General features: G+C 43.5%; 1 protein-coding gene across 1 annotated transcript in view; it reads left to right on the forward strand.

The window, feature by feature from the left end:
• Nucleotides 1-27,735, forward strand: part of LOC146830371 (flap endonuclease 1-like) — a 57,000-nt gene that overhangs the window by 10,348 nt on the left and 18,917 nt on the right. The window contains exons 2-6 of the mRNA XM_085604562.1: nucleotides 7,642-7,732; nucleotides 11,754-11,856; nucleotides 14,054-14,105; nucleotides 23,326-23,367; nucleotides 23,464-23,549. Coding sequence (XP_085460688.1) covers nucleotides 7,642-7,732; nucleotides 11,754-11,856; nucleotides 14,054-14,105; nucleotides 23,326-23,367; nucleotides 23,464-23,549 — 374 coding nt within the window. The remainder of the gene's footprint in view (nucleotides 1-7,641; nucleotides 7,733-11,753; nucleotides 11,857-14,053; nucleotides 14,106-23,325; nucleotides 23,368-23,463; nucleotides 23,550-27,735) is intronic.

Genomic DNA, 27,735 nt, shown 5'->3' on the forward strand with positions numbered 1-27,735 from the left:
TGGTTTCAATCTACCACAAGAAACAGGAGCACATGTGTGCAATGGTTTCAATCTACCCCAAGAAACAGGAACACAAGTGCAATGGTTTCAATCTACCACAAGAAACAGGAGAACATGTGTGCAATGGTTTCAATCTACCCCAAGAAACAGGAGCACATGTGTGCAATGGTTTCAATCTACCCCAAGAAACAGGAGCACGTGTGCAATGGTTCCAATCTACCAAAAGAGACAGGAGCACATGTGTGCAATGGTTTCAATGTACCACAAGAAACAGGAGAACATGTGTGCAATGGTTTCAATGTACCACAAGAAACAGGAGCACATGTGTGCAATGGTTTCAATCTACCACAAGAAACAGGAGCACATGTGTGCAATGGTTTCAATCTACCCCAAGAAACAGGAGCACAAGTGCAACGGTTTCAATCTACCTCGAAGAAACAGGAGCACATGTGTGCAATGGTTTCAATATACCACAAGAAACAGGGGCACATGTGTGCAATGGTTTCAATCTACCACAAGAAACAGGAGCACAAGTGCAACGGTTTCAATCTACCTCGAAGAAACAGGAGCACATGTGTGCAATGGTTTCAATATACCACAAGAAATAGGGGCACATGTGTGCAATGGTTTCAATCTACCACAAGAAACAGGAGCACAAGTGCAACGGTTTCAATCTACCTCGAAGAAACAGGAGCACATGTGTGCAATGGTTTCAATATACCACAAGAAACAGGGGCACATGTGTGCAATGGTTTCAATGTACCACAAGAAACAGAAGCACAAGTGCAATGGTTTCAATCTACTACAAGAAACAGGAGCACATGTGTGCAATGGTTTCAATCTACCCCAAGAAACAGGAGCACATGTGTGCCATGGCTTCAATCTACCATGAAGAAACAGGAGCACATGTGCAATGGTTTCAACCTACCACAAGAAACAGGAGCACATGTGTGCAATGGTTTCAATCTACCCCAAGAAACAGGAGCACATGTGTGCCATGGCTTCAATCTACCATGAAGAAACAGGAGCACATGTGCAATGGTTTCAACCTACCACAAGAAACAGGAACACATGTGAAATGGTTTCAATCTACCCCAAGAAACAGGAGCACAAGTGCAATGGTTTCAATATACCACAAGAACCAGGAACACATGTGAAATGGTTTCAATATACCACTAGAACCAGGAACACATGTGAAATGGTTTCATTCTAGCACAAGAAACAGGAGCACTTGTGTGCAACGATTTCAATCTACCACAAGAAACAGGAGCACAAGTGCCATGGTTTCAATCTACCTCGAAGAGACAGGAGCACATGTGTGCAATGGTTTCAATGTACCACAAGAAACAGGAGAACATGTGTGCAATGGTTTCAATATACCACAAGAAACAGGAGCACTTGTGTGCAACGATTTCAATCTACCACAAGAAACAGGAGCACAAGTGCAATGGTTTCAATCTACCACAAGAAACAGGAGAACATGTGTGCAATGGTTTCAATATACCACAAGAAACAGGAGCACATGTGTGCAATGGTTTCAATCTACCCCAAGAAACAGGAGCACGTGTGCAATGGTTCCAATATACCACAAGAAACAGGAGCACGTGTGCAATGGTTCCAATCTACCAAAAGAGACAGGAGCACATGTGTGCAATGGTTTCAATGTACCACAAGAAACAGGAGCACTAGTGCAATGGTTTCAACCTACCACAAGAAACAGGAGAACATGTGTGCAATGGTTTCAATATACCACAAGAAACAGGAGCACATGTGTGCAATGGTTTCAATGTACCACAAGAAACAGGAGAACATGTGTGCAATGGTTTCAATGTACCACAAGAAACAGGAGCACATGTGTGCAATGGTTTCAATGTACCACAAGAAACAGGAGCACATGTGTGCAATAGTTTCAATCTACCACAAGAAACAGGAGCACATGTGTGCACTGGTTTCAATCTACCACAAGAAACAGGAACACATGTGAAATGGTTTCAATCTACCACAAGAAACAGGAGCACATGTGTGCAATGGTTTCAATCTACCACAAGAAACAGGAGCACAAGTGCAATGGTTCCAAGCTACCAGAAGAAACAGGAGCACAAGTGTGCAATGGTTTCAATTTACCACAAGAAACAGGAGCACGTGTGCAATGGTTCCAAGCTACCAGAAGAAACAGGAGCACAAGTGTGCAATGGTTTCAATTTACCTCAAGAAACAGGAGCACAAGTGCAATGGTTTCAATCTACCAAAAGAGACAGGAGCACATGTGTGCAATGGTTTCAATCTACCACAAGAAACAGGAGAACATGTGTGCAATGGTTTCAATGTACCACAAGAAACAGGAGCACAAGTGCAATGGTTTCAATCTACCACAAGAAACAGGAGCACATGTGTGCAATGGTTTCAATCTACCCCAAGAAACAGGAGCACGTGTGCAATGGTTCCAATCTACCAAAAGAAACAGGAGCACATGTGTGCAATGGTTTCAATGTACCACAAGAAACAGGAGCACTAGTGCAATGGTTTCAACCTACCACAAGAAACAGGAGAACATGTGTGCAATGGTTTCAATGTACCACAAGAAACAGGAGAACATGTGTGCAATGGTTTCAATGTACCACAAGAAACAGGAGCACATGTGTGCAATGGTTTCAATGTACCACAAGAAACAGGAGCACATGTGTGCAATAGTTTCAATCTACCACAAGAAACAGGAGCACAAGGGCAATGGTTTCCATCTACCACAAGAAACAGGAGCACAAGTGCAATGGTTTCAATCTACCACAAGAAACAGGAGCACGTGTGCAATGGTTTCAATTTACCTCAAGAAACAGGAGCACAAGTGTGCAATGGTTTCAATGTACCACAAGAAACAGGAGCACAAGTGCAATGGTTTCAATCTACCCCAAGAAACAGGAGCACATGTGTGCAATGGTTTCAATCTACCCCAAGAAACAGGAGAACATGTGTGCAATGGTTTCAATCTACCAAAAGAGACAGGAGCACATGTGTGCAATGGTTTCAATCTACCACAAGAAACAGGAGAACATGTGTGCAATGGTTTCAATGTACCACAAGAAACAGGAGCACAAGTGCAATGGTTTCAATCTACCCCAAGAAACAGGAGCACATGTGTGCAATGGTTTCAATCTACCCCAAGAAACAGGAGCACGTGTGCAATGGTTCCAATCTACCAAAAGAGACAGGAGCACATGTGTGCAATGGTTTCAATGTACCACAAGAAACAGGAGCACATGTGTGCAATAGTTTCAATCTACCACAAGAAACAGGAGCACATGTGTGCAATGGTTTCAATCTACCACAAGAAACAGGAACACATGTGAAATGGTTTCATTCTACCTCAAGAAACAGGAGCACATGTGAAATGGTTTCATTCTAGCTCAAGAAACAGGAGCACAAGTGTGCAATGGTTTCAATTTACCTCAAGAACCAGGAACACATGTGAAATGGTTTCAATATACCACTAGAACCAGGAACACATGTGAAATGGTTTCATTCTAGCTCAAGAAACAGGAGCACTTGTGTGCAACGATTTCAATCTACCACAAGAAACAGGAGCACAAGTGCAATGGTTTCAATCTACCACAAGAAACAGGAGAACATGTGTGCAATGGTTTCAATGTACCACAAGAAACAGGAGCACATGTGTGCAATGGTTTCAATTTACCACAAGAAACAGGAGCACTTGTGTGCAACGATTTCAATCTACCACAAGAAACAGGAGCACAAGTGCAATGGTTTCAATCTACCACAAGAAACAGGAGCACAAGTGTGCAATGGTTTCAATCTACCACAAGAAACAGGAGCACGTGTGCAATGGTTCCAATCTACCAAAAGAGACAGGAGCACATGTGTGCAATGGTTTCAATGTACCACAAGAAACAGGAGCACATGTGAAATGGTTACAATGTACCACAAGAAACAGGAGCACATGTGAAATGGTTTCAATATCCCACAAGAAACAGGAGCACGTGTGCAATGGTTCCAATCTACCAAAAGAGACAGGAGCACATGTGTGCAATGGTTTCAATGTACCACAAGAAACAGGAGCACATGTGTGCAATGGTTTCAATCTACCAAAAGAAACAGGAGCACTTGTGTGCAATGGTTTCAATCTACCACAAGAAACAGGAGCACATGTGAAATGGTTTCAATCTACCACAAGAAACAGGAGCACATGTGAAATGGTTTCATTCTACCTCAAGAAACAGGAGCACAAGTGTGCAATGGTTTCAATTTACCTCAAGAACCAGGAACACATGTGAAATGGTTTCAATATACCACTAGAACCAGGAACACATGTGTAATGGTTTCATTCTAGCTCAAGAAACAGGAGCACTTGTGTGCAACGATTTCAATCTACCACAAGAAACAGGAGCACAAGTGCAATGGTTTCAATCTACCACAAGAAACAGGAGAACATGTGTGCAATGGTTTCAATGTACCACAAGAAACAGGAGCACATGTGTGCAATGGTTTCAATTTACCACAAGAAACAGGAGCACTTGTGTGCAACGATTTCAATCTACCACAAGAAACAGGAGCACAAGTGCAATGGTTTCAATCTACCACAAGAAACAGGAGCACAAGTGTGCAATGGTTTCAATCTACCACAAGAAACAGGAGCACGTGTGCAATGGTTCCAATCTACCAAAAGAGACAGGAGCACATGTGTGCAATGGTTTCAATGTACCACAAGAAACAGGAGCACATGTGAAATGGTTACAATGTACCACAAGAAACAGGAGCACATGTGAAATGGTTTCAATATCCCACAAGAAACAGGAGCACGTGTGCAATGGTTCCAATCTACCAAAAGAGACAGGAGCACATGTGTGCAATGGTTTCAATGTACCACAAGAAACAGGAGCACATGTGTGCAATGGTTTCAATCTACCAAAAGAAACAGGAGCACTTGTGTGCAATGGTTTCAATCTACCACAAGAAACAGGAGCACATGTGAAATGGTTTCAATCTACCACAAGAAACAGGAGCACATGTGGAATGGTTTCAATCTACCACAAGAAACAGGAGCATATGTGAAATGGTTTCATTTGACCACAGAAGACTAATCCTAATAATGACTGGATTAACCACTAACCTTGGGTTCCAGCGTAGTGTTCTGCTCAGCGTAAAGTGCTTCTACGTCTCATAGGAGTAGTAAGCACTATATAAATGTGATTATAACACAGTACGTAACCACCCAACCTGCTGCACAAACAGCTATCATTCTGCTTTTAATTCAGAACTGCTTTGCACTGTCGTTTACTACATGCTCTGCTTCACACACCATTCTCTGACACCTCTCTTCTGCCTCACCAACACCTCCTACTGCACCTCTCATTCTTCCCCACCTCTCATCCATGCACTCATTCTCACCTCCATCCAGCCATTGATTCATTCTTGAATCCACAACTCACCCATCTACACAAGCTCAAACTTGCCAATCAGTGAAGGCGCACTTAGATTAAAAAAGCCTGCCACGTAATAGAACCGCAGGACAAACCAATTAAGTTATTTATTGTACCATGAAAATTAGCGGAAGGTAAATCCCAGTTGGGGACATGCAAACAGCTGAGTTCACAACAAGGACTTTCAGGCAACGACTGCTGATAAGTGTACAGACCTGTCCGCAGTAATGGCGGATTCACAAAGCTTTCTTCCAAGAGATGGTATAACTATCAGGAGTGAGTCAGGAGTAGTCACACCCATACATGGGAACATCTGGGGACGTCTAAGAGGAGGTAGAAGACGTGTTGAGAGGGAGAACGCTAAGTTTAACAGGAACTGACAGGGCTGATAGGTCTGAATTGAATTTTGTAATTAAATAGCAGACATATTGGATTTGTAACTTTGGGCCATTCACGAACATTTGTAATGCCTCGCTCGATGCTCATTATACTTCTGAATGTACAGTTACTTTAAGCGAGAATGAATATAGCTTCTGTCCAACCACATCAAAGACAGTTACTCATTTGGATGAGCTGCCGTTTGCTGCTGAAGCAGAATTAACAGCGAGGGCAGGCCACTAGTAACTACATATCCTGACATGGGTTCGGCCATTTCTATAGGATTGGAAATGTGTGTATTGAGATGGGCGTTCCGAAGCACATGATGACCCGGTTACAAAGGATGGAACGCAGAGCAGGCAATTTGCTTGCTAATTTCTGTAGACCAACTTATTGCTCCTGGGGCAGACGTGCTTGCATTACCTACCTGTACCAGAGAGCGGTGTCATCAAAATAACCAGCTGAAAATTACACCGCTAGCAGAAAACCTGATTATATTTTTGGGCATATTTCCTTTTGCTATCAGTGTTTTTTGGTGTGCCCAGTGTAGTACTGTGTTGTTTTTGCAAAGTTCATCAACGTCAAGAAGCTCCTGGAAGTGCTTTATAACACCAATAATTAAATAATATGGTAGTGTCCTAACCAATTAGCTGATCTCAGAATAATCTTCAAGCCAAGAAGCCCAAGGTGCCTTTTCAGCTTCGATTCAAGACGTGTCCACCTCTGCTGGCTGCAGGGTGCACTTTGCTACAGTCCAGATTTGGCTGAGATTCTCTTGGCTGAACCAAATTCCACCAGGAGATAGCGTTGCGATGTTGAGCGGGAACACGTTTGAGATATTTAACACGTCAGGCATTATATATGCAAGCACATTAGAAGATGTGGAAAAGAAGTGAGTAGAAATGTTGAGTCCAGTACAAATTATAGTACAACAAGGTACAAAAACTTGGGCAGCCATAGTAAAGGGATCCACCCCATCTGGAGATTTAGCGACTTACTTGCCATTCAAGACCAACAGAAAGAATGCCTAGTTGACCTCTTGAGATAAATGACAGAGAAGCGTACCCATGACCAATACATCTGAATCCGATTATCAGCTACATCAACAAGACAAATGAGGCGAAGAGATCAACAGGTAAGGAGTCACAATAGGTGTTCATCTTCACGATCATTGCCCGTCGTAGATGCCAGTCACTGTAGTCACAGAAGTGCTTGGAGAGTCAATCTGTCACTAAAGATTGAACCCAGTGAGACACTGGGCTTCAACGAGATCCTAACGCACACACTGAATTCTTACCAAGTCTTGGCTGTCTTCCCCAGAGGTCTGTATCTAGTTTTCTCCCGGTGAGTCATACACCTGATGATGTTCCATCTTGGACGAAGAGCATCTGTCAGTCCGGCCTTTATCCTGGTCCAGGTACACATCGCTGAGCTACTTTCAATTGATCAATAGACAATGGGTGTTAAATAGCTGAGTCTTCTCCTTTAAAAGAGGGTGGACGAGTGGAGGTGCTAGGCCCTCCAGGGCAGCTTCACAAGCTGAAAACTACAGGCAAAACCCTAATGTTGGCAGTATGTGGCACTGATGTTGAGCAGACCGACAAACCACAGTTTAATCAAGCTGGAACCATCAAAGTAGCCAGCGAACAAACTATAAGAACAGTGACAAATGGCTGACCGAGAGGGAAAGTGACTTGTGGTTCCTGCCCACTTTGTTGTCAGTGTGTTTCATTCTTAGTATGCCAGGGATCCTGTGTTTTACACAGAGAAGGGTATTTTTAGCTTTCTGTGGATGGACATTTTATAGATATATCTAATTTTCTCTCCTCAGGGCGCATTGTGGCTGTTGACACATCTGTGGCTATTTACCAATTTCTCACCGGGATGCCGGAGATCCACAACCGCAATGGCGAGAACATCAGGTGGGTGTTTAAAAGCCTCCCTCGGTTCAATTGTGATGCTCGAGCCTAGGAACACAACTCGCCCAATCTGTCCCTTTGTTGTTTTCCAATCTGGCCCTTTGTTGTTTTCCAATCTGGCCCTTTGTTGTTTTCCAATCTGGCCCTTTGTTGTTTTCCTATCTGGACCTTTGTTACTCTCCCATTCTGACTCTCTATTGCTCTCTTAATCCCACTTGCTCTCCTGTTCCCTTGTGCACCCTTTCCACGTTAATTCCTCAACACCAGGACCTCCATGTAAAAAGAAATGAACTGCTCTTGTCAACATAGGCAATCAGATAGCAAGTCCAGGGAGAGAAGATCATGCGACCTCAAAGACATAATAATAATTTTTTGTTTGTTTATATAGTGTTTTATATTGTGCTATTTCTAAGTTCCTAATTTAGGGCATTCAATTTACTGACCTCGTGCGGATGGAAGCCGGAGTCTGCATTGCTGGCATTTGAACTCAGTGACTTCAGACCACTGCTTTCGTCAATTGTGATCTCCAATAAATGATCTTGAATACATGTGTATGGAAAAATGAAGGAAGCGCAGATTGTGTATTTTACAGGTGCATGGGGAGTAGGACGTGTGCGAGGAGGAGAACCGCCGGAAGGAGTTGGTGGTGTGTTAACTGGGGGTCTGAATGTTATTTAAGTGCACCAGAAAGTTATAAGGAGTTATTTATAAACAAATATTCACATGGGATTGCCAGTTGGCAACCATCCCAATTCTGAATTCTGGGGTGAACTCCTCAAAACTCTCTCACCATAACTTTCATGCCACTAAAATGAGCCCCTTTGGCAGGGCTTAAATGGTCTGATGCTTCAGTTGCTTATTTCTGAAAATTGCTGACCCGTGCTGCCAGCCTGTATGCGACTGGCGTTGCAGATATACCATGCTGAGAATGGCCCACGCCTCAGCACTTTTTGATGGATGTGTTCTAACCTCACTCTCCTAGAATAGCCCACAGCAGTATCCGCCTATAGAATTTTGGGGCAGCCTGCTGTAGTAAGGTGGGTGTGCTTAATTTTCCAGTTGCGTGCAACTGCATTTGTCTCACCGTCTGCAGCACCAGTCTCTGCCTGCTCAGTCGAGTGTATCCTCTGACACTGCTTACGCCATCAGCTGTGCTCTGCAAGACTCTTGAGCCAGCGCAGTTAGACTTCACCTACCGGCTGCACACCACAACATGGTCTGAACCACGTGCCACCCTTGCCCCTCTTTGGCCATGCTTGGCGACGCGTACACAGCACAATTAGACTTCACCTTCCTACATCACAGAGTGGTTGGACCGATGAGCTTGTCTGGTCATCGGCAATGCTTGGTGAGGCTGGTGCACCGACCCGGCTGGGGTCCGGCTACCTCCACCAGGACATGATCAGAACCATGACTCCCCCGACGGTGGCTGTGCTTGGCTCCTAGCCATCTATTGATGACACCAACATAACACCTTACATAAATTCTGTTATTTATTGAAAATGTGCTGAAAGGCCTACAGCAAACAAAGTTGCAAAAAAGTGTGATGATAACTAATAATAGTGAAAGCACTGCTACAACTCTTACTACTACCACCACTACTGCCTCTCTTTTACTACACCTTCTATTATGTCTACTGCTTCTGCAACTACGACTGCTACCTCTACTATTACCACCATCAACACTGCTATTACTACTACACTACTACTACCACCAGCACCAGCGGTAACAATTACTAATATTACCCATATTACTTTTAGTACCACAATTACAACCACACACCACCACTGCTACTGCCTTGACTACTATGAATATTACCACTAATACTATTACACCAACCACCAGTGCTACAACCAACCAACTGCATCTGCTACCATTGTTACTGCTACCAAGAATAGTATCATTGCACCACCATATTTGACCCATCTCCTGTTACTCTTACTACAATTATTATTATTTTTATTTTTATTTTTTCATTTTACTTGTACTTTTCAAATACAATACAGAACATTGCATAATTGTAGATTCATGGCATCAGTGCAATTTACAGATCAGTCAATATCACAGTAGTGAGCGTACATCGCCGCAAAACCATGTCATCAGATATACCCAGAGTTACAGTCATGGCATGCCAGGTAACAGCTTGCAGGGTGAGGGTGAAGAGGGTAGCATAACAATTACAGTCAGGACACTAGACATCAGTAAGTGACAGCAGATATGATGTGAGCGGTCTCCAAATGTCCCATGGCTTGGAAGCTGACGGCAACTCCTCCACGTAGCAGGTGAGCTGGTCCTGGCAATGCGCCAAGTCCTACAGCCACAGTTTTGCTGTAGGCGCTATTCGACTCTCCCAACAGATAGAGATCCTGCGTTTAGCTATTAGCAATGCGATAGGCACAAGTTTTTTGTGAGAAGAGTTCACCTTAGCCCCGGTTCCCAACAGACACAGCCGTGGATGACAGTCAAGTGGTTCATCAATCATCAGACCAATTATTCTTACAACTGCGCCCCAATAGTCAAGTATTTTAGGATACTCCCATGCCAGATGATAAAACCCTGCCCCAGGTGCAGCACATCGCTTACAGGCATCGGATTGGCGGAGCCCAAATTTAAATAGCTGCGCTGGTGTATAGTAAAACTGATGCAAGTATTTAAAGTGCACCAGACGTAGGTTGCCATTAAGCGTCAGTCGGCCCGTCAAGCGGCAGCTGTCTAACCAGTCATCTTCCGTGAGTGGTTCTGGGAGCACAGTATTCCATTTATCCAGGGTACTCTTTCTACAATTATGACTACTATTAATAATAAAAATAACAATCATAAGCTAGGATACAGATTGCAAGGGCCAGGTTGTCCATGATTCTAGTGTCAATGCTTCCCAGGTCCTGGCATGTCCCATCTCATTCTGCGCCTTGGTGCTGGCCGTAGTGTCTGGAGTCGAAGAACACCACCCAGTTAGGTGTAAATGTACCTTTTGCCCGATTACCGAATGCATACATTTCACTAGGCTGATGATTGTGAGAATTTGCACACTTATGATCTCACCTTCTCCGCAATGATTATCTATAATCGCACGGATTGTGTTCTGCTAGAACCCTCCGTTACACAAGCAGGTTAATGCCACATCCCGCTCTAGAGACTGCCCTCCCGTTCAATTAGCCACTGATTAAAATAGTTTTACTCTAGTATTCCTTCCTACATACAGTGCTGATATGGCATACTATTAGGCGCAATATAAATGTGTATAACATAACAAAGTGCAAGGCAATGAGTGGTCAACGTGCCTGCCCTTGGTGCCTCAAATCATTCTCAGGTCAGCTGCCCAATGGTGGCGCAGCCTTTATCTTCTCGGGTCCTGATGGAGGATTTGCAGTGCACAGTGAAGCCCCTGTGGGACCATGGTGCAGAGAGGAGGCCAGTGATGGGTTGTCTGGATGCGCCTGACAGTCCCACTGCAAAATCTGATTTTTAATTCCGTGTTTCCTGGTCTGGATGTTGTTAAGTACTCCGAAATGGATGTATCACGGAACCACACATTCCGTTATAATGCATGCCTTTACAAAATGCAAACCATACCCACCCTAAACCCTAAAAATGCGCCCCCAACCTTTTATAAAAACATTTTCCTAATATATATATATATATATATATATATATATATATATATATATATATATATATATATATATATATATATATATATACTTTATACTTAACTAATACTTACATGCAAATGCTTTTTACTTTACCATTTTGTAAAAGGCATGCATGGTAAAGGCATATGCGTTGTAAAATCCTGCGTGGTAAAGGTTATACGTGGTAATGGTAAATGCGTGGTAACAGCCAGTTTAGAACGACATGCGTGGAAACGGCTGCTTTGTAATGGCTGATTCCCCTCCGAAGTAATGAAGGTGACAAAGTGACAGGTTTGTGAGGGTGTGCACATCATGTGGTTCCTCTGTTCTGTTATTCCATTTCATGACCTGTTTTATTTGATGTTTAATACCTGATATTTTCTCTCCATCAGCCTCTGGCAGGGATTGTTCTTCCGAACAGTTACTCTCTTGGAAAATGGAATCAAACCTGTGTATGTGTTCGATGGACGCCCTCCGGAACTGAAGCAGCCACTGGTTCGTATTGCTTTTTATGAATCACTAACAATGTTGATAGATGGTAGACATAGCCACACAGCATCACAGAAGGGCAGCCCATCCATTGAACACTTGGTGATAGAGTGGCATCAATGATGCTTTTTCAAAAGGATAGAATTTGCATGCTGCCACTGGTCAGTTTTATGTAGGATGTTTACCCTCCCTCACTATTGCTCCTGAATTTAGATATCGATTCATCAGAATTTCAGGTGTACTGCAACAAAAACGACATTGTATAACTGTTGACCCTCCATAACATTATAAGGGTACCCATTGTCTCTCCCTCCGCCATTCACAATCCTCCTATGTCATGCAGAATGAGAAGTGAAAAACATAGGCGCTAGATGTAAGGTTGGGGTACCACAGCACCCCAAAATACTGGCATTCTGAATGTGAATGAGCAATGAATATGCCTTTGAATCTTGATTTTATCTTATCACAGAGACTAATGTTAGGATCTGTCCTGTGGCAAATTGCTGATTTTTCTTTTGACATGGAGATTGCTGTTTGCTTTTCTTTCTCTGACTGCAAAGTGAGAGGATTTTGCAATGTGAACCATGTGACAATCTTGTCAAGTGTGAAATAAAAGGCTGTAGGGTTTAATTTTTTTCCAACACACAAAAAAACTTGAATTGTATAAACATTTCAAAATATATCAGCAGTTAGGAAAGCATAAATGAAGCACTTTCTTTTGTAATTCTGAATTGTGATGGAAACAAATATTTTAAAAGGATCAAAACAATCCAAGACACTTGGTGTTGCCCAATTCAGTGACGTAACACTGATGGTAGGACCCCACTCTGAAAATTGTTCCAGCAAGACTGGTGAAAATTACAAAATACTAAGGAGTGCTGTTGGAGTCCTGGTCACTATCCGTGTCTGATATTGTTTTCCAGATCATTAGCACCAGAGGCAGAAAAGGGCTTGCCAAGGAAACCAGCGACTCGGCCAGGAATGAGCACTTGTTTCAACTTAGTAGACGTTCATGTTACTGAAGAATCCCAAAGCTGGCACGTCGCGAGCCAGGCAAACTCTTTTGCCCACTCACCCAGCTAAACTGTTATCCTGTACTCATCAAAGATAGACTGAATCAATGGATGATGCATAGAGATGGGTAGTATGCGGATCCAGGGACTTTGTATAAATAGTGGGGGCCTGACTCACAAATGTAACTCACATTTCAAAATAATTCACACTTTTGAGGAAAATTAATACTTTTTGGCTACACCAAAAATCCACGTGTAAATATACTTCAAAAGGGTGACTTACATGTCTCTACCAGATTGAAAAGCCTAGGGGCTATTCACAAACTGTCAAAGCTGTACACAAAGTTAATTTACACTTTTGAGTAATGTACACCTGGAATTTATTATTACACATTTGAGTAACTTTATTCTCTGATTTTGAGAATAGCCAAAAGTAGTAAAGTTACTCACAAATGTAAGGGTGTATTACATGTCTAAATTACTCAAAAGTGTAAGTTACCTTTGTGAATAGCTCTTGATGTTTGTGACTAGCCCCCAGGCCCTTCAATTTGGAGAAGACATGTAAGTTACCCTTTTGGAGTAAGTTTACACTCGGATTTTGGAAATAGACAAGAAGTAGTACATTTGTTCAAAATTGTAAGTTATTATGTGAATCCAGCCCATAATGTGTATGACTGCTACAGATAGCTTTTACATAAAGTAGCAGATTCTAGCAGCTGCTGCCAGCTCCTGTGACTGCATCCAGGTGTAATGGCATCATTTCTTTTGCCACCACCTTATACCATAGAGCTGAGAGAAGTGGAGAAAAGGCTTCATCTGTGAAAGGGGCAGTAGCAGGATGGGGAATGGTGACAGGAGGTACCAGTGTGTTTGTTACCTATGGATGCCCCATGATACCGCTTGAAATGTCTTATTGTCCTCGTGTGTCAGTAGATCTCAGGGGGTGAAGAAGTTGCACGTGCCACATACAACAAGCTGTTGCACAAAGTTCAGTGTTAGTTAGGGGATATTTTTCCTGATTGGCTTCCAAATGACAGCATAAGTAACACTCTGTGGGGAAGTTCCTGTTGTTGATGTTCTGTATATTTTATCTAGTGAGGTAGCCTCACTCTCCAGCAGTGCTTTTGGTACAGAGGTACTGTCATGATGCTAGTGCTGACTTGTGACTTGACGTGTTGCTTCTCTTGCAGTTGGCCAAGAGGGCTGAGACTTCCAAAGTCAGCAGGAGGAGTGTGAGTGCAGGTGAGTAACACTCTGGCCTTGCTGTGATCCTTGATATTGTTGTATTTTTGCCTCCCCAGGACTTCTTTTGACCTCCGCCTGAACAACGTACAGTTTTAATTTTGCTAACACGCCACAACCAGATTTAATCACGGATAAGCACCAGGTGTCGTAACACAGCCTGACATGGATCCTGGCAGCCACCAGAAGAGGCATCTTCTGCACTTGTTCATGTCTTCAGTTTAGAAAATACATTTACGAAAGAGCCATCTCTATGCAGTCTTCACACCACCCAGCCCCACACATGTGGGATGCAAACAGATCCCTTAGAGGCTAGTCGTGGCAGAACGGAAGCAGAATTTGTAGATTCCAACTAGAGAGTGTGATATTATGATGAAATATAGCAAGACCCATAGCTTGCCTGACATGGAATGTAGGAAACCAGCATTTAATCTTAAAATAGCAACAGTTCACAGCCTTCGATTATGTCAGTGTCTACAGTTTGTGACTTTCCTGCCATGTGCACTATTCAGCCGGTCATTTTCTCATACATAACAAAAAAAAAGGACATAGATAAAAAGATGACTCCACACGATGGTAAGTTCTGGTATTTATTCGACCTCCTCTGTCCATCATAAATACAGCTCCTGCCTCTCACAGCTCTCAGTGGTCTAATCCAAGCTTCACTACAAAAGGCTTCGTCTCCCAACATTCAAATGCAGCCTCCAGAACCAACTGAAGGGAAATACCAACCGGGGGAAAGAGGAGGAGGGAAGGGGAAAGCAGGCAAAATACATAACCTAATGAATATACTGTTTGGAAGCTGAAAGATAAAGGAGGGAAAAATATAATAAGACAAGAGGATATAACAGAAATATATTGTAGTCCAAATGCCAAAATCACAATTTATAGAAAGGCAGAGATGTGAGATTTCAGAGAAATGAACTCAAGCGGGTGGGTTCCCCAGAGCTCTGTCCTTCTCCGACAGTGAGATCCTTTGTCTAAAGTTCTTGAGTGTTAAAGGCCAGATTCACTTGGAATAGGCCGCAACCTAAGAAGCCAAAAAATACTTTTACTCATCAATCCAAAACAATTTATACATGACTCACAAGGTTAAACGTTACTGTCTGCAAGATGAGGCCTCAAATGGAGGTATTATGTTCAGGTTAGATGTGGTTGACAAGTTAGCCTCTATGTTGGCCCTAATTAGGTGCAGGTAAAGCAGCCATGATATGTACTACCTAATTCTCTACAATGCCCTTAGTCAGCAGCCATAGCAAAAACCAACATCATTGTACAACCCAGAGTTCAACAACTGGATCAGCTCAGCAGAAAGGGGACCGTCCACACTACGCAGCGCAGAAAAGTAGATGCGCTCTTTATTTTTTTTTAAAACCTTTTTATTGAACATTGCTCTTAGTACCAAGTCACAGTGGTCAATAATCAATAGACAAATGAGAAAATTGCATTGTGGTGAATTAAGAATGTTAGCACAACAGTACACAAGCGGGATAAACAAGTACATGATTACTCCTCAGAACCCCCTCCCGCCTCCCTATATTTTCGCCATGGTCCCCAAATCTTTTGCCATTTCTTCCTGCAACCCCATCTCTTATAGATGGTTTCCTCGGCTCTTTGACACCAATCTAGGTCCCTCCTCCACTGCTCAAATGACGGGGGCGTCCGTGAGCCCCAGCCCCTGGCTATGATTCTTTTGGCCACCCCTGCAGCCAAAGCAAGCCAAAGTTTAACGTGTCTTGACCAATCTGTGTCTCCCTTAATCAGCAACAAAAGCCACCTTGGCTCCATCGGGACAGTGTTGCCCACCACCCTTGGCATCGTGTCCGCTACCTTGGTCCAAAAAGGGACTAATGCAGGGCACTCCCAGAGCATGTGGTAGAAGGTGCCCTCCCTCTGGCAACCCCTCAAACAGAGGGCCGCTAGACTCATGCCCCATTCATATAAGTGTGTGCGTGGGTAGTATATGCAGTGGAGTATTTTCAATTGAACCAACCGAAACCTAGAACGAATTGCTATCGCACGTGGGCTCTGTATGGCATCCTGCCAATCATCATCTTCGAGGGCACCTATGTCTCTGGACCATGTCGCTCTGAGCTTCACCAAGGGGTCCAGCAATTTGTTTATGAGTTTATGATAGATGGTGGATGTGGGCTTCTCTAATATGGGGACTAATAATAGCCTATCCTCTAGAGGGGATGGAGGAATCTTTATCCAGATGGGAGTGAATGGCATGTGTAAGGCGTATGCAATGAAAGTGTTGGGAATCATGAAGGTCGTACTCCTTCTTAAGGTATGCAAAGGAGCGGGGGGCAGATCCCTTTCAGACGTCCCCCAGATAGTCTAAGCCAATCAATCTCCAACCCCCAAAGCCAGTCAACCGTGACACTTCGCGCAGCTGGTCCCCAAGCCACAGGGGGGGTTCTACAGGTCAATCTGCCTGTCCACCCCAGAAACTTATTCGCCTCCCTCCAACACTAGACCACCACCCTCGTATGTGCGGGCCATTCTTTTCCCGGCCTTCGGGCATAAAGCAAATGTTCACTGTTTCCCCCTGGCATTAGTAGTCTGTCCACTGTTCGGAGCCATCTTCGTACACCCAGTCATTAACTACCTGGAGCGGAGAGGCCCAGTAGTATAGGCGCACATCGGGGATCGCCAGGCCTCTGTCGTACACCCCTCTGGTGAGTTTGCTAAGTGCTATTCTATGAGTCCCGCCATTCTAGAGCAGTGTACGCACTGCCTGTGAGATACGCGTGAAAACTCCCTGAGGAACAGGGTATGGTGTGTTTTGTAAGATATATAGCAACCTCGGCAGGGCGAGCATTTTAAATAATGCCGCGCGTCCCATAAGGGAAAGTGGTAGCGATCGCCAATGACTGACAACGGCCCCAAGCCGAGCCAATTGGGGTTCGATGTTCGAGGTTCTTGTTGAAAAACTCCCCAACATTCCGAGTTATGTGGACCCCCACCTATTTAAATCCATCCGTGAAGACGGTAGCAAGGCATCTAGCGGGGACCCATGGAGGGGGACCCGACAGAGGGAAAATGATCGAATTCCCCCAATTTATGGTGTACCCAGAATAGCTACCAAACAATTCAAAAACATGTAGTGCCTGCGCTATCGAGTAATAAGGCCGCACCATATTTAATACAATATCATGAGCGTATAGGGATATACGCTCCCCTCAGTCGTCCATCAGAGCCAAACCCAAAAAAGACCTATCCCTCCTGATCCAATGCACCAGTGGCTCCAAGGCCAGGGCAAACAGGAGAGGAGGCAGGGGGCAGCCCTGTCTGGTGCCTCTCCTGAGGGGAAACACCCTGGACACAGTCCCATTCACTCTCACCCGAGCCATCGGTTGTTTATAGAGAAAATGCACCCACCTGCAAAAAGTCGGGCCAAAGCCAAATTTCTGAAGCACCATAAATAGGTAGGGCCATTCCATGCTGTTGAATGCCATTGCTGCGTCCAATGACATCAATGCCGATTGCGCCTCTCCAACATCCTCAGTCATATACACCACTCCGTAAAGACGTTGCAAGCTGTGGCGGGTGCTCTTGTGGGGCATGAACCCGGACTGGTCCACATGTACCAAGTCTGGAAGAACCGAGAGCAATCTGTCCGCCAAGACCTTTGCCAGGACCTTGGCCTCCACATTGATGAGCGAGATGGGACGGTACGAGGAACATTGATCCGGCGGTTCCCCGGCTTTATGAATGACCACACCCGGCTTTATGAATGACCACACCCACCTCTCGGGCTTCCGAGAGCATCTGGAGAAGGGGTTTGATAACGACATTTGCCTGCCTCTTATAAATTTCTATCGGGAGCCCATTGGGACCAGGCGCTTTCCCAGACTGAAGCGAATTAAGGGCCTTACCGATTTCCTCTCCCATGAGGTCTGCACAGTGACGTGACAAAGCCCTCTAGGCCTTGTTCCCCCCTGTAGCCGGACCCTCCCCGGATCGGTGCATGTCAGCATCCATTACCTTATTTGTGTCCCCCCCCACAACAGAAGGGGCTCCTGGGAAAGATCTATCAGAAATGAGCCCAGCCGTGGAAACACAGATGAGTGCAGGCCCGGTGGGACATAGCAGGTGCAAAAGACTACTGTGCAGCCCTCCCACTTCACCGCTGCTGCGGCAAAGCAGCCTGCATTGTCAGACCACGCGGCCAGCAGGACCGCCAGCAGGGCGTTATGGAACAGGATGCCCACCCCCCTAGATCCTGACGTGTACCCTGAATGGGCGACTAGTTTATACCCAAAACAATCGAGGGCCTTGCACCTGTTTCCGCACAGGTGCGTCTCTTGAATGAAGACCACATCTGGGGAGTGGCGCTTAAGGTGTTGTAATATTAGTGTCCTCTTGATTTTATTCCCCAATCCATTCTTGTTGCACGTCCATATTGTACACTTAGTTTGGGTACCCATCACAGATCTCGAGAGTTAACAGTACCGGACATGTGAATGAACCCACTGTGTCGTCATGCAGGATACCACGTGCTGAAGGACTATAGTGGACTAGAGCATAAAATACTAACCCCAAAAACAAATCCCCCCTCACCCCCGCCAACACCCCCCACCCTGCCTCCCTGCTAGATGAGTCCCCAAACTCCCACCTTGTAAACATGCAGAGTAATATAGCATAATTTGCAATATTCGGATCAACATCTCTTATATATCCATTAAGAGTGCTCGCTATAGTCCTGCCAAACACGCCGTGCAGAAACTACTCTAAAAAACGTCCTCAGCATGCTTCTATATTTACGTCCGCCGTATTACAAATGTCATAATGTGAACCACACAATCCAATCTGCGCGGATTCATCCACAACTCTACATTCTCAACAATAGTCCTGCATCGTTTGCTGTCACCGGGAAGACGTCTCTGCACACCCACCCGTCTATATTTCCACAAGTTGGGATGGCAGAACCCTTGGGAGATGCCAAGTAACATTGATAGGAAGGTGATCACCGATGCTTGGTAAGTAATATATATTGTGAGGGATGTAACAACCAAAACGTTGAGTAATATGGGGTTGAGTATGTTTGAAATGACAAATTTCAAATACTGTGATATCTAAGAAGTCTGGTGATATCCTGACCAAGCACAATGCAGGATTGATAGGAGGGAACTAATCCTTGATGAATGTGTGACTATAGGAGGTTCCCCCTGGCAGGATCAGTATGTCCGCATAACTAAGGGTTAAAATATCTACCTTTATGGGTCCGTAAGTACAGCGTGCCCACCACACTCACAGCACACTTTGGTACGTGTGCTGATATTGCACTTCTGTGGCCACTTCCACTTTTTTAGCCACTTCACGACGGTCCTGATGAAAGCCTCATGATCCCCGTAGAAGGCTGAAACTAGTTGACCTATATTCCGGTGATATTGAAGTTTAGTTTAGTTTGGGTTTATGAAGCGCCTGGTTACACCAGCTGGTGTGTCCCCACGCTATTTCAATTCCAACTGATAATTTCAGAAATCATTTGTTTGCAGTTTTTGTAGGTCTCAGTTTAACTGTGTAAAAAGCCACGTTTTTAATTTCTTGCAGAAAATTATATGTGATTGTTCCTCTCGAAGGGACATGAGAAGCTCATTGCAGCTCTTTGCTGCCAAATATCTGAAAGAGCGTGTGCCATGCGCGCTCTTTTTATCCTCGGGACTTTTACCTGGTGTGTCCCTGTAGATCTTAACTGGCGTTCCGTTTTGTATGGTAGGAGTAGGTTGTGCAGATAAGCAGGGCCTTTTCCCTGCAAAATACGATGGCCAAAACACAGTGCCTTGAATGTGATCTGTTTCTGCACAGGCAACCAGTGCAGTGTCTTCAGTGCATTCTTAGAAGGTGCCCTTCTCGGTAGGTTTAGAGCCAGACGGGCAGCTGCATTCTGGATGGATTGCAACTTCTGAAGACCCTTTTTTGTTGCGCCCAGAAGCAGCACATTCCCGTAGTCCATTCTTGACGTAACAAGTGCATGGATCAGGGTTTCTCTAGCAGCTATAGGGAGGATGTCCAGGGTTTTCCTGATGATTTTCAGGATTCCGAAGCATTTTCCTCTCGTTCTATTAATCTGGGCATCAAAAGATAGTTTAGAGTCTATCCATATTCCCAGATTTTTCACCTCAGTCTTCGGGGAGGGAATTGGTCCTAATATAGTTTGCCACCAAACCGGCGACCATATAAACGGAGAATTCCCCACTATTAGCACCTCTGTCTTAATGCCATTTAGACTCAGGCAGTACAAATTATACCTTCACTATATCCCTAGTTTTTAATCATGGCCTAAGACCCTTTTATTAAAGTTTTTCATGAGGGCACTTCTTAGAGACATTTTAAACATTTTTCCACATCATATAAAGCACTCACTTTCACATCACAAAACCCGCTCCACTGTAATCAAACGTTGTAGCACAGCTGGGTTCCACTCGGCAGCCCAGCTGGGACCCCAATGATGAAGCATGCCACCGACTATGTTGGTGGGTGAGGGGGTCTTTTTATACATCCACTGGATGTCTGTGCTCCTGCACAAGTTAATGAGTCACCTGAAGTGACCATATTTCTTTGTGGGCTTGTCCACGTTGTTTTTTCTACGAAGTATAAGGTACTTCAAAATCAGTGTTTTTTTTGCTTTTGATTTAATTGAACCATGTAAAAGGCTCTTATTGGTGTAATCTAACCAAGGGAGCACTGGTTATAGTGGAATGGGATGAGGACACCGCTTAGACTGCAAGACCGGATTGTAGTAGTTTATAGACATATAAATGCTATTTTTGCAAACACGTTCATATAAAGATGATGCTGGCACGGATATGCATGTTTAATATAATTGTGATATTGCGGGGAGTGAGCAACGGATATCTAATACATTAGTCAATGGAGACTGTGTGCTTTACTACCTTATAATTGGATATTCAGTGTTGAATACCATCTTTTCAGAATAAGTATGTCTTTTAGAATTACCCTGTAACTGGGTATATGACTCTTGTGGTGAGAGATGCATGCCACACAATTTTAGATTGTAATGTAATTACGCCTGTTCAACTTTGTGTACTATTTAATGAATGATTAATAAGGGAGGTGCAAAGGTGCAACGGTATGAGACCTTTCTTTAGTTTTAAAATTGGGTAATGGTGAAGTATCTACTAATGTCTGCCTTGTCTAGTAAGTCTTTTCCTTTCGGAAACACAATGTCGTGGATTCTGCCTACTACTTGTTTCAAATGTTTGATTATACTTTTCATCGCAATATTTTACAATAATTTTTCTAGAGCTGGTCCGATAGAGTGGGCAGTCACACTCCCCAATTCACCCACTCCATTGGAGAGAATAACAACTTTTCCTAGGCTTTACACTTGTACGATCTTCAGAAGGCTTCTAAACATGGCGGCATCACTGCCCTCATCTGCAGCCTATGACACCCTTGACCGCTTCATTTTAGCCGGTTGATTAAAGGAGATGGGCCTGACATGCACGTCATTGGATGAAGCCTTTTAGTGGCCTCTCTTAGACCTTCCCTTCCACTACTTACATGTCAGATCCTCCCATTGTTTATGGGGGCAATCAAGGCCCCTCGTTGTGGCCCATCTGATGTAACACCATTGGCCAAGTTCATCTAGTCGTACCGACTGTGACAATGACCCTCCGGTTCCTCAAGTAGTTTTTGTTGCTTAATTGACATTAATCTTTCAATGGCCTATGAGGATGGGCTACAATTCGCGGAAGATATACATACATATACATATACATAAATCTAGGGATTAGGAGCTTACTCTGAGACCTCAGGTTGAAACACTGGCCTTAACCAGTTACTAACTTGGCGTCTCTCTTGCCTAAAGCAGGACAGCCGGCAGTGATGGGACCTGTAGGTTCCCAGCTGGACGACAGGATCTTCCTAAAAGTGATTCTGTAGTAAAGAGAGCACCTTGGTAGGTGATCACAACATGGCAGCTGTTCTGGGCTTGCTGTAGTTCAAGTGAAGGCCCTCCAGCTATCGAGACTGTCATTTGGCGTGATATTGCATTAGTGGTGCCATAAGGGACATTGTGGGACACTATGTGGGAGCAGAACTGTACCCCGGACAACTCAGTGGGCTCAGAAGAACCTGGATTGGTGCATGTAAGCAGAAAAAACTGTATACCCAACACATAACTGCCCAAAGAAATTTGACAAAATATGGGGCCCATGGAAAGAAGTGCAGGGACTGGAGATATGAATGGGGGCGCCCTGTTGGCCTCCCTGGTAGAACGGTCATCCTGGTAGGGGTGCCATGGCCCACCAGACCTATGGTTGTTTCAGGCCCGATAACTCAGCAGGTGCTGTGCATGGTTGAGGTTGTGTTCCTGATACGTGCTTTACCACGAGATACCTAGGTTCTCTGCATGCTGTTTTCATGTGGTATATTAATGTATACGACTATAATACCAATACAATGTTTTAATTAAAAAGACTGTAATTTGTCACAGACTGGGACCCAAATTGCCTTACCATTGCTTTAAACCAGAGCCTTTAGGGGCCTTCTGTTTCTCTGAGCCCTGCCTCTTTCTTCCAGCTGTGGACAATCTGCTCTCCTGGGCAGGACTCTGACATACAGGACCTGCTAGTGCAGTCTATGTAGATGTTTGTTTGCTTGCACCAATGCTTCATTTTCTTCTGAGGTTGCTGCATTGGTTATATTCAGGGAATAATTCTATTCTGCGACAGCTGCGGTTTCTGAATAATTTTAGGTTTACAGTACTTCCACATCATCCATCGTCTGCTGCATAAGTTGCAGATTTCAACCCAAACATCGGTTTCTAGCTCAAGCAGATAACAAGTTAGTAAAAGTAAAAAACACCCCCCACTTGTTGCTGCAAACCAGGAGAGTTTCTGCAAAGATGAACAGATCGCCTTTCAAGAGGGGACTGCTGTATTCTAGTGTTAAACTGGAACTAATCCGGACTGACTGTAGTGAGATGAAATGATCGAATTGCATAATAAAACTGCAACAGATTGTGCTGCATTATGCCTCATTTGTTGTCTTTTCGAATCATATACTAATGTAGGGACCCTGCAGCATCATTGCGTCATCCATCGCCGCGCAATTCGCACGGCTCTAGTTAAACTCTTGGTCACTCATATGTGTGTGGACACAGAAGCACACACACTCCGCTGTATTGTTTCCCGCCTTGAGCCTCAAATGCTCTCACGTTTAATGTATTCAATTTACCTTCCTTCAGGAGCTGTTTCCACGTCCGGCAGCCTAGCAGAGCTCAGTGTGGGTAAGCCAATGAATACTGTTTAGGGTTGATTACTGTACTGTTTGTCGTGGTTACTATCTTCCCGGGCTCACAGTTCCTCTGCTTCTCCCTTTGTAGGCCTGGAACCTCTGCTGATCCCTGATAGAGCTGTAGAGAAGGACTGCGAGACCCTCCTGCGGCACTTGGGGGTTCCCTGCATTCAGGTAGGGTCAAGCGCGTGACTGGTTACGAGACATGGCCGTCCTGCGGGGACCTGGTGCAGCGCTGGTTATTAAGATCCAAAGGTGCTAATTTTGGGAGGATGAGATGATCAGTCAATTTGTGGGTGACTCAATTTTGAATATTTCAGGTTGGTAAGTCAGGCGTTCACTGTTGGGAACCTTCAGCAAAAAGTGTTGATACACGGATGTAGCCTGCTCCCCGCCTATCCTTGGGTACACTTTTTCATCCAGAAGTCACTGGGGCTTTACATGTTCACATTTCTACTTCTTAGGGAAAAGGGACTGCAGAGAAGAATACCTAAAATATGCCGAATATACGCACCCCTCTTTTTTTTCAGATTGACCTATGTGGGTGTGCATTGTCGGTGTGTATATGCAGTATGGGTGTATTTGGGTGTGCATCCAGCATTTATTATTCGACAGATGCATTGAAACTGGGCCATGATCCACTTTAGAAAGAACAGTACCTTGTCAGGAAGGCAGAAGCTGAGATCTGGGAACAGAGGTTCAGTTTACTGGATAGAAGACAGCACTGTCCCAATGTCCCACTAGAGGTTCTGTCATCATAAATGCAAGGAACTTTATCCATAAAGGAGTGTGATGGGGATGTCAAAGGAACATTTAAATACATCAAGTTTGTGGCAAATTGCATCCTGATGTTGCGGTGAGACGTGTTGGTTGGAGCACAGTGGAGATACAAGGAAGATTTCCACAGAACGGTCTGTACGTTCTGTATGGATGAAGAGGAGTAGTAAATGCAGAGTAAAAGGAGACCTGCAGAGCAAGTGATGTTGCAGCAAGGAGGGGTTAAGAATGGTAATGTGCACCGAAGGGATTTTTTGATGTCAATATCCATGACCATCTATTGTAATATCAGACAACCCTCATTTTTTTAATAAAACACAGAAAATCAGAGTGACTCCTTGATTCTGGTGACAGAGATGTGATAAGATCAGAAAACTCTCCTGTCTAGAAAATAAATATGCTATTCCTAGTCGTTCCCTTCTTGGGGGATACAGTTGATTAATGAGATGTGGGAATCATTGGAGCTGGATTTAGAACATCATGCAACCCAGGTCAGCCTTTTAGGCTCTCTATGGTAAAAAACATGTCTTCACTCTCTCATCGACTGCAAATTAAATTCACAGCATATACTGTGATCCATGGTTCCATTTAGGAGGTTGGGCACGCGTTTAATGAATCACAGTCCAGGCAAAGCATCAAGCTGTCCCTGAAAGCCGAAAACTGCATAATTTCAGAGTATCAGGTCATTAGTATAAAGAAGATTTGGAAAGTGGGTGGAGCCTATTTAAAGTGAAAAGGAATTAGCTGTTTTTAAAGCAGAAGGGAGGACGCCAAGGAAGGCGCCAAGACGCATTCTTGGCATAGACCGTATATATTCCAATTTCTTTTAAGACAGCCAGTGGAATCTAATTCTACCTGTGCCTGCACTAATGATAAAAGACCACTGGGCATATTCCAGGATCTATTTTTTCCCAAAACGGCCTCTTGTCATTGTATCCAAAGTCATGTAGAAATCTATAAAACAGCAATGTAGCCTTTGATTTAGTTTGAGAGATTTCTGAGCGATTACCCATAGGGCGAAGTAATGGTTAATGGGTGAATGGCCTTCACAGAACCTGCCCTGTTCAATAGGAAGACGAAATTCACCCAACTAGTTAATGTATAATTTGTTGGACACTTCCATCTCCTCTTTTTAGAATAGGCTTCACCACAGAAACCCTCCATGAATGAGGCATTAAACGCGTTTCGGTTACCCATTGGAATGAGTGCATAAATATTTTCTCCCACCGATCACTATTTGTTCCCATTGTGATTACCGGAGTCTTTTCTGGGCCCGCTGCTCTGCTTAACTTCAAAGATGCAATTCTGTCTTTAATTGGTTTCAGTGAGAATCAATTTACTATTTCATCATCAATGCAGTGAGGCTGGGGAGTCACCTTGCACTACAGGAGAGCCTTATAGGTTACCTAAATGGATAATGCACACATCGTCTACAGTCCTAGAGTACACCTGGATAGCAGTTAATAATACTATTCCCCAAGCTGAAGGGGTTGAGCATTGCCTGCTGAGAGAAAGGCATTCGGCCATACCGTACGGCTTACTGTAGCCATAAACTAACATGTTCTCTTTGTGTCCGCTGTTCGCGATCCCTGTTTTCAGAACAGTTAAGCAGACGTGTTGGATCATTTCAGTGGTGGTTATCAGTGGGATGCTTTGCCTTTGGCAATAAGTTATAAAGGGGATCAAGGAATATTCCAGCAGCCCCAAAAATCAAACTGTTTCAACGTCTTGTTAGTTTGAACATGATGTGAACTGGTCATGTCTGCTGTTCCAAATTTGCTGATGCTTTATGGGTCTTCATCAGGTGCTTAATAAACGTATGGTGTCTACAAAATGTAGCACTTAACCATACCAAGTAATTTGTATTTATCTGTGTAGCGGGGTGAGCATGTAAGTAACTTATTTTGCATTGTGCAGAGAAGTGACAGCCCCAGGTATTTTTGTTTCTTTGTGTAGAGGTGAGCCCTTTTCTCTTTGTAGAGGTGTGATCATACCAGAGATTACACATTTCTTTGCGATACTGTGAGGCATTCCTCGTTTCTTTGCGTAGAGGTGAAATAATATCAGTGAGTGCCTTTCTCTTTCTAGAGATGTGATAATATCAGTGAGTCATTTCCTCTTTCTAGAGGTGCGATAATATCAGTGAGTCATATTCTCTTTCTAGAGGTGTAATAATATCAGTGAGTGCCTTTCTCTTTCCAGAGATGTGATAATATCAGTGAGTCATTTTTCTCTTTAGAGGTGTAATATCAGTGAGTCCTTTTCTCTTTCTAGAGGTATGATAATATCAGTGAGTAATTTTTCTTTTTAGAGGTGTAATATCAGTGAGTCCTTTTCTCTTTCTAGAGGTGTGATAATATCAGTGAGTCCCTTTCTCTTTCAAGAGATATGCTAATTTTTGAGTATTTCATTTGTACTTTATTGTTTGATTAATTAAAATCTTACAATTTATAAACGATAGTTCCTATTATAAAATCCAGTTATAAAAAGGTGAGAAAAAAGGTAATTAAAACATGATCGAACATAATACTCTTTCATATTATAAAATATGTTGGACTTAAAGTTCATGATACTATTTACATGTTATATTCATCCTACATTACATTCTATTTGTTTTTGGTATTCTAACTTTGCTCTCAATCACATTAAAAACTTTACAAAAGCTGAGGTTAATATTATATCATCAGTATGAAGACATCTTATCAATGCTTGTCTGCAGCTCCGTATTCCTCGAGCATTAAAATGTCTCCTAAGGATGGATATACTTTCAAATTTTAATTTTGGACATACACAAAGGAGGTGCATAATATCCTCTTCTCCGAGTTTACATAAGCGGCAGGTCGTCAGTTCCTCTGTTCTCACCCATGGCATTAAGTGACATGAAACTGGAAATACTCCAAAACAGGCTTTTATAATTATTTGTTTGTGCTTCAAGGACCATGGGATTTCAAGATACGGTTGAATTTTCACCCTGGTATAACCATTCATTAGAGGCCATGTACGTTTTCATTTTGCAAAAGAGTCTTTGTCCAAAAGAAGTGATAAGTGTTTTGTTGTATTATTGATGGCTTTTTGATGTGCTAATATCAGTGAGTCTCTTTCTATAATGTGATAATCAGTGAGTTATCTTCACTTTCTAGAGGTGAGATAATATCAGTGAGTATTTTTCCTCTTTCTAGAGATGTGATAGTATCAGTGAGTTCTTTTCTCTTTCTGGAGGTGTGATCATACCAGGTAATTCTCGTTTGGTTTCTTTGTGATAATGTCAGAAATTCCTTATTTCTTTGTATAGCGGTGAGATAATAACAGTGGGTTCTTTTCTCTTTCTAGAGATGTGATAATATCAGTGAGTTTTTTCACTTTCTAGAGGTGTGGTAAGATCAGTGAGTCCTCTTCTCTATTTCTAGAGGTGTGATCATACCATGGATTTCACGTTGGTTTATTTTGGGCAATGTCAGGCATTTCTTGTTTCTTTTTGTAGAGGTGAGATACGATCTGTGAATCCTTTTCTCTTTCTTGAGGTGTGATAATATCAGTGAGTCCTAAGTGTGATAATATCAGTGAGCCCTTTTCTCTTTGTAAA

This window comes from Triturus cristatus, chromosome 5_1 (assembly GCF_964204655.1).
Source record: "Triturus cristatus chromosome 5_1, aTriCri1.1, whole genome shotgun sequence".
Classification (NCBI taxonomy): Eukaryota; Metazoa; Chordata; class Amphibia; order Caudata; family Salamandridae; genus Triturus; species Triturus cristatus.